Source organism: Anoplophora glabripennis, unplaced genomic scaffold (assembly GCF_000390285.2).
Source record: "Anoplophora glabripennis isolate ALB-LARVAE unplaced genomic scaffold, Agla_2.0 scaffold27, whole genome shotgun sequence".
NCBI lineage: Eukaryota > Metazoa > Arthropoda > Insecta > Coleoptera > Cerambycidae > Anoplophora > Anoplophora glabripennis.
The window spans coordinates 785,726-792,682 of record NW_019416292.1 but is presented as its reverse complement, the minus strand read 5'-3'; the positions used below and the strand labels follow the sequence as shown (position 1 = coordinate 792,682).

The window sequence follows — 6,957 nt, the reverse complement described above, 5'->3', positions numbered from 1 at the left end:
TACGTACTCATATTTTAAATATGACAAAATTTTGAAAAGAAAATGACTTGGTTTTGAAGTAAAACATATCCCTTTTCTTAGAAATAGAATGCACTTATTCAATTTGCAAAATGTCCAGTAACTTCTTGAAATTCTTGGGTTTTTAGCGAGTGACAGTTTTCTCTAGTACCTACACTACTGGTTGACAGATCAGTGACTGTTTGTCTATAATTAATAAAATCATTAGCTTCATTTTCATGAACAAACGCGACGTTTTTATTAAAATTTAACACTGTCTCGCTTTAGATTATGATTTCTAGGGCTTTAAAATAACTTGGGGGAACAATTTTATACCCATTGCCTTAGTTTTTACAAAATTATAGATTTGGGATTATTTAAACTATTTATCTAAATAAATGTTTTAATTATTTGGGAACGCCACTGTGTTCATTTCCTTATTCCTGTTCAAATAGCGTAAACACCGGCTTTCTACTCTTAGTTATGAAAGAAAAGGAATGAAAAAAGGTGTAAATATTCAAATAATAAATAGAAAAAGAACTGCAAACTTGACCTGGATTAAATATTTGGCTTGGCTTTGATATTAAAAAATAATTAAGATCCAATTTATGGATGTTATTACCATTCATTTTGATGTTAATTTAAACGTTCTAAGTTTATTGGAAATAGTTTAAAATAAGAAAGCATACAAAAATGTATTATATACTTGTTACATTGGGGCATAGTTGCATTAGTTTTTTTTATTTCGGATAGTATGAAGTTTCTTTTAATTTTGTTTATTGTCGAAGTTCAGACAGCATATGAACATTAAATGAACATAATAAAATAAAAATGATTTATTATAAAATTTAATAATAATTTAGTTACAAAAATAAAACATTATTTTAAAATTCATCCTCTTCATTTAGTTGTAAACCAAGCTTGAAGAGATTTACGCTATGTATCGAATGTAAGCCTAATATCGTCGGATTTTCTCTAATAGTGTCGTACAAAAGTTTCACAGACAAAACATTCTCACATTTCTTCTTCTTTGCACAAGAATATGTGAAAGCCATTTGCTGTTCCGCATTTTCCAAAGACATTTTGCACTTAGGCTTAAAATTGTCGTCTGCATTTACGACTTCTACCTTTGATTCCTGAGTATCATCAGTAACGTTATTAAAATTCCTAATAAATGGATCAGGTATGGGATGATTAAATCCGTATTGAAACTTCCTATTTCTTATTTTATACCCTTTGCATTTTGATATCATTGCCGTAACAATATTTTTCACAAACACTTGACAAGCATGAACAATAAGTTCAGTTACACTGTCATCGGCTCCTTCTAAACCATTCTCCCAAGCCATCACTGCTATTCTACTAGAGACGAAACTACTATCGGGTATGAATAGTTCTGCCGCCGCACTTCTGTTTTCAAAATCAGACGGAGGCAACATTGAGGGACTGGATGGCTGCACATATTCAGAAAAATCAGCACATTCAAAAATGCCCTTGTCATTAGTAGTTCTCACACTTTTTGGTCTATGATTTGTGCTATTCTTTGAAAGCATAGCTAAGAGGAAATAGTTATGACAGCGTATCTGTTCCTCGTTCACAAGCAACCTTCTTACATTTCTATCGAATTCTTCTTTAGTTAAGGGAACACTGAATGAGAACCACTGTCGAAGTAATGCAAAGTATTCTTTCTTCAAATCGTCACCTAAACACACCTCTAAATTTTTGCGGGCTTCATTTGTATCTGTAAATTTTATAAAAAGAATAAGGCTGTCTGTTAAATCATTGTGAAATTAAAAACGTACCCATTATTTTCTTAATAAAATTTGTGAATTTTTAAGGTTAGGTATCATTGTTTGCTTGACATCTGATTTTTGATTATAAACAATCAGTAATTTTAAATTTACAGTGTTGGTTGCCCTGGTAATGACTATTGCTAGGCTAGTTTTTACGTTGCGACAATCCCATAATTATATCTTTTTTTTCTAGGTCTGTGGTTTGTGGTTATTTTCAATTGTTAAGGTTAAGGATAGTCCTCATGGTTTAATCTGGGTCCGAACTGTGGAAACGAATTTCCGCATTTCCGTCGTAAAAACAACTTTTACTTGCCTTCATTATGCGGAATTCGTGATGCGTTTTCCGTATAACTTGAATTCCCATTTTGTAGTCCTGTATAATGGTTTACAATTATGTATAACTCGACAGTAATTCAATTTTAGATATTAGAGTGAAAGGTTAGACAACGACAGGCAAAATATGTCAATTTTATTGAGGATCCGCAAAAGTCAAGATTTTCCTACTACTTACTACAGTATTTTTTAAACCTTATTTTATGGAATTCCGCACTAATAAACCGAAATTCAGGATATCCTTTATGATATCCTGAAATTCGCTCATGAAATGAAATAAAATATTACGTTTTAGCTTTAAACAAGATGCATTGGTACTCTGTCGTCATGTACAAGATCACAGTTTCTTGATTGTAAGATATATATTAAATATATTTCACTCTTTATATACCTAATAACAATTTGAACATATAATTTATCAATAGATGTATATAGAGATATGCAGTTCTGAAAACTTTTATACCATCTACCATTAATGCTTCGTTAAAAAGCTCCTTATGTTACCAATGTGATACATTAAAAAAACATGTTTTTAAAGTCAAATTTTGAAACTTTTTTAGGTTAGAATTAAAAAAAATAATTTATAAATATATTGTGATTATAGATATCACTTTTAATATAAGAGAACGTGATTGTGATTATAGATATCACTTTTAATATAAGAAAACGTAAACACTGTAATTTATTTATTATTTCTTACACCATGAGTAATATATCAACAGTACTGCTGAAAAGGTAGAAAGATATCGAAATATCACCTTCATTCTAACCTAGGTATATTGATCTTTTAGATTGAAAAACTTGAAACAAGCAAATTACGTATCATCTTTGTTATGTCGTAACTTTTCCCAGTCGGCAGAAGTGGATGAAAAAATTGAAATACCCAAGAGAATTCCCAGGGGACCGACAGACATTTTAAGGGCCTTAGAAAGTACCATATCTCGCGACCCAACAGCAGCACATTACAAATACCATGATGACCCCTATCTCATACCAATGTCAAACGTTGGTAAACGTACTTTTGCTATGGCTCAAGAAGCAGGAAGAAAAGCTGCACATTGGATTAGACAAGAACATGCTGACGTTTTCAACCACAGAGAGGCAGATCCTGTAATCAAAGCTTTTTTACCTCGAGTTGTATATAATGAAAACAGTGAAGTTACCGAGGATGACCTGAAACAAGTTATAGAAGATGTTCAGGTGGCCGATGCCTATTTTGTCTATAAACTATTGAAAAGCAAGGGAGTAGAGATTTCAAAGAAGACTGAACAGGATTTGCTGGAGTTACTTTGTTATTTTAACAGTGAAAATACACTGTCGGAGGAGTTTATTGAGGAACGGTGGTTTAAGCAAAGTTCCCGTTCCAAGGAACGCCAACGAAAAACTTGGAAGTAAGTATTTTATGAAGGTTTTGAACAATATAGCGTCTATATTGTTATATTTATATCGTAGGGACGGTAGTCTTGCTGAAGAAGTATTCATCAGTATAGAGAATCCTACAGGTGAAACATATTCAGCAATTATTCAAGGCATGAGTAAGCACTTTCAAGTTGACAGGGCTCATCAGTTGTTCGAGGAGGCCCAGGAAAAAGGCATTGTATTAAGTACGAACACTTACAACTGTTTAATACGTGTAGTAAATTTCTTGAAAGAAAGTTACGACTTGAGATGGAATTTAGTAGTCGAATTGCTTTCTGGAATGAATAATGCTGGACTTCGACCGAATTTAGGTACCCTGAATGCTGTTTTACAAGCTCTTAGTACCATGGGTGGTGGCAAAATAGCAAAAGATAATGCCTTAAAAACCCTCAGAGAATTTAAAGATCTCGGTATCGAACCGTCATTAGCGTCGTACTATTACGTTCTGATAACGTTTTGCAAGGAACGTGGCCCCAAGAGCACAATTCTTTACGATATCATGACGCAGGTCGAAAATAAACAACACAAGATAAGGGATTTAAACGATACTAATTTCTTCATCAGCGCTATGGATGTATGTAGGAACCACTTGAACGATATAGAACTGGCTAAGAGAATCGACAAACTTCTTCACTTCGGCAACAATTACGATCTCATCGGTGATTCTTACAAAGAGTCAATTTACTAGTAAGTAGTTTTTAAAGTAGTTAAAAAAATGCGTACCTACTTATTTTTTTTTAGTCGCCACTATTTCATTCTCTTGGTTACTTATTTACCTCTAGAAGAATTTATGTTGGAAGTGTATGAGAAACTGGTACCTAATATTTACGTACCGGAACCCAGCGTTATGGGAGAAGTTTTGAAGCAGGTGGATTTGAATGGCGCCGTCGAGTATGTGCCTAAATTGTGGTCTGACATGACGGTATTCGATCATACAGGAAGGGAGAATCTTGTAGGTATGATGTTGAATATTATGGTAAACAACGGACCAGCTCCCAATCCGGAATTGAAGGAAAGGTTTTCTTATGTCGCTTGGGAAATTTACAATAAAATCGAGGGTCAGGACGAGAATAAATTCAATAAGATAATGTAAGTTGATGTTCGTATGTTGGACAGATTTTATTTTATTGTGGCGAAATTCGGAGTAGTGTGCTTTGCTTAAACATTTGTTTGTTTGTAGAATGTTCTTTTTCCTAGTTTCATGTTTTTAGAAGCTTAGATATTGTTTTATATTGTTCTTAGAAACCCATGGAAATTTCGCAAAACAAAATACATATAACATTCTTGAGGTTAAGTTATTATTGTGAATTGTCAAAGTTGTAAACTGTTGTCTGCAAAACTTGTGCTAAATAAAGGAAATATTATTTTTTTATAGTTGGACTGGAGAGCTCCTGGGAAAAATTATGACACTTGTCTTGCAAAATAACGAGTTTAGCAAGGCATGCCAAGTAATGGAAAAATTAGATAAAGGCCATGGTAGTATTGTGGGAGTTCCTAAATTTGAAGATCTTTCTTTATTTGTAGACAAATGCATTGAGGACAAAGCCCCTAGCCGAGCAATTGTAAGTATTTTAGTTTCATATAAAAAAAATATTTTAAAAACTACGGGGTGTTACTTAAGTACGTGGACAAACTTCAAGGGGTCATTCTTTTAGTGATTGTAAGACGAAAAGTTTATATAAATATAGGTCCAGTAATTCTTCGTTTTCAAGATACAGGGTGTCAAAAAACTTCTTTAAAAAATTGTTTTTTCTTAAAAATCTTAATCTTTTAGCCAATTTTGTTTAAATTTGGCAGTGTTATTTATGGTAGAAAGGGCCTTAGCCCTAACTAGATTAAAATTGTTGAGTGCAGTGGCGTCTCGGGGACATCTTACCCAAAATTTTTGCCAAAAAAAATGTGCACCACTGACTTTTTTAAAACTTTTATAATTTTTTTCGCATATATCACTTTATTGCATTTCTCTGGGACAACAAAAAAAACATATTTTAATAATTAATAAAACGCAAAAATTTTTTTTATTTTGCATTCATTTTCCTAATAATTTCTAAGACTAGAAAAGACTATTGATATGGAAAAAGTAACAGGTACACGCTAGTTTTTGATAGTTTGGTAGTTTTAATTTTTTATTATGTCGCCCCAGGGACATGCATTAAAGTGATTTTTTATTTTTTTTTCAAAAAGGAAGTGAGATACAGTTTAAGACAAAATTTTTTTTTTTAATTATATAGTGTGACATAATTTAAAATTTTTTTATCTCTACAAGTTTATACGGGGTAATTCAGAACATGTCCAAAAAAAATCTTGAATCTCAAAAATTATTTAAACTGTAAAACCTGTCTGTGCACAAGGCAAAGCATGCAGTCGGCGACCAGCATGGCGCAAAGTGTAATAAAAAACAAGCGCACAAAAAATTAAAAGAATTTCTTTCTCAAGGAAAGAAATAAATAAAATTTTATAACACTCATTTTATTTCGGCAAATTCAACTGTTTTTGCTGCTATTATTAATTAATAAATTTAATTTGTGATTTAACAACTGTTCAAAATTTTGTCCAAGGACGTGTAAACACATTTGGGCCCATTGTACCCAGTTTCTACGAACTAACACAAATGTTGTCTTCCTTCACCATAACACAAATGCTTTACCATAACACAAATGTTGTCTTCACCGTAAATTAAAACGATATCCATTAACTACGAGTTGTCATTTTTTTACACTTGAAAAACTAATGTAAACACTATCACAACAACGATAATACTAAAATCGGATTTCAGTATTCGGAATCATCCGGGGCCACATGGGCGAAAGACGCTAAAGACTACAGTAACCTAGTGCTGTAAAGGTTGAAAATAGTACTTCAATAATTTTTTTCTTGGAAATCATAAGGATTTTACAACATTTTTTTACAATATTGACTCCATTTTTCATGACGCATCTATTCCTCAATTTTTTTGAATAAGTTGTGTGACTTAGATGTTTGGTATCAAAGAACATTATTTGAATTAGCTTAATATATCTTTAAAATAAAATGGGAAACATATTTTATCTTTAATTTCAGACATGTATTCAGTATTGTGCCGATAACGGTTTTCCAGACGCAAAAGCTTTAGCGGCAAAACTGGATGAAAAGCTTACATTGACCGAGGAACATTTAAAAGACCTTTCCAAAATTGTTGGGAACTCTGAACTTGCTAGTAAATCAAGTGTAGCTGTAGATTAAATGTGTATTTTTTCATGTAACAGTTTTTTTTTTACTTACAATGCTTTATTATATTATTTTTTAAGTGTTTTTAGAAATGTACTTATTTAAGTAATTACAGATTACATTGAAAGTACTTGTGTTTTGTCTAATTTAACTCCACTTTCCAATATTTAGTGTTTTTAGAATTCTACTATTTAAGTTCAGTAATTAA

At 32.0% G+C, this 6,957-nt stretch overlaps 2 protein-coding genes across 2 annotated transcripts; one reads left to right on the top strand and one right to left on the bottom strand.

Moving 5' to 3' along the window:
• Nucleotides 1-870: 870 nt before the first annotated feature.
• Nucleotides 871-1,864, bottom strand: LOC108910381 (transcriptional adapter 1). The gene is made up of 2 exons (XM_018714972.1): nucleotides 1,800-1,864; nucleotides 871-1,738 (listed from the first exon to the last, which is right to left on the bottom strand). The coding sequence occupies exons 1-2, from the start codon at nucleotides 1,801-1,803 to the stop codon at nucleotides 882-884; spliced, it is 861 nt and encodes a 286-aa protein (XP_018570488.1). The 5' UTR covers nucleotides 1,804-1,864; the 3' UTR covers nucleotides 871-881.
• A 794-nt stretch (nucleotides 1,865-2,658) lies between these two features.
• On the top strand, nucleotides 2,659-6,856 carry LOC108910361 (protein PTCD3 homolog, mitochondrial). The gene is made up of 7 exons (XM_018714938.1): nucleotides 2,659-2,727; nucleotides 2,768-2,858; nucleotides 2,915-3,514; nucleotides 3,576-4,229; nucleotides 4,284-4,631; nucleotides 4,918-5,104; nucleotides 6,603-6,856. The coding sequence occupies exons 2-7, from the start codon at nucleotides 2,827-2,829 to the stop codon at nucleotides 6,762-6,764; spliced, it is 1,983 nt and encodes a 660-aa protein (XP_018570454.1). The 5' UTR covers nucleotides 2,659-2,727; nucleotides 2,768-2,826; the 3' UTR covers nucleotides 6,765-6,856.
• The last annotated feature ends 101 nt before the right edge of the window (nucleotides 6,857-6,957 follow it).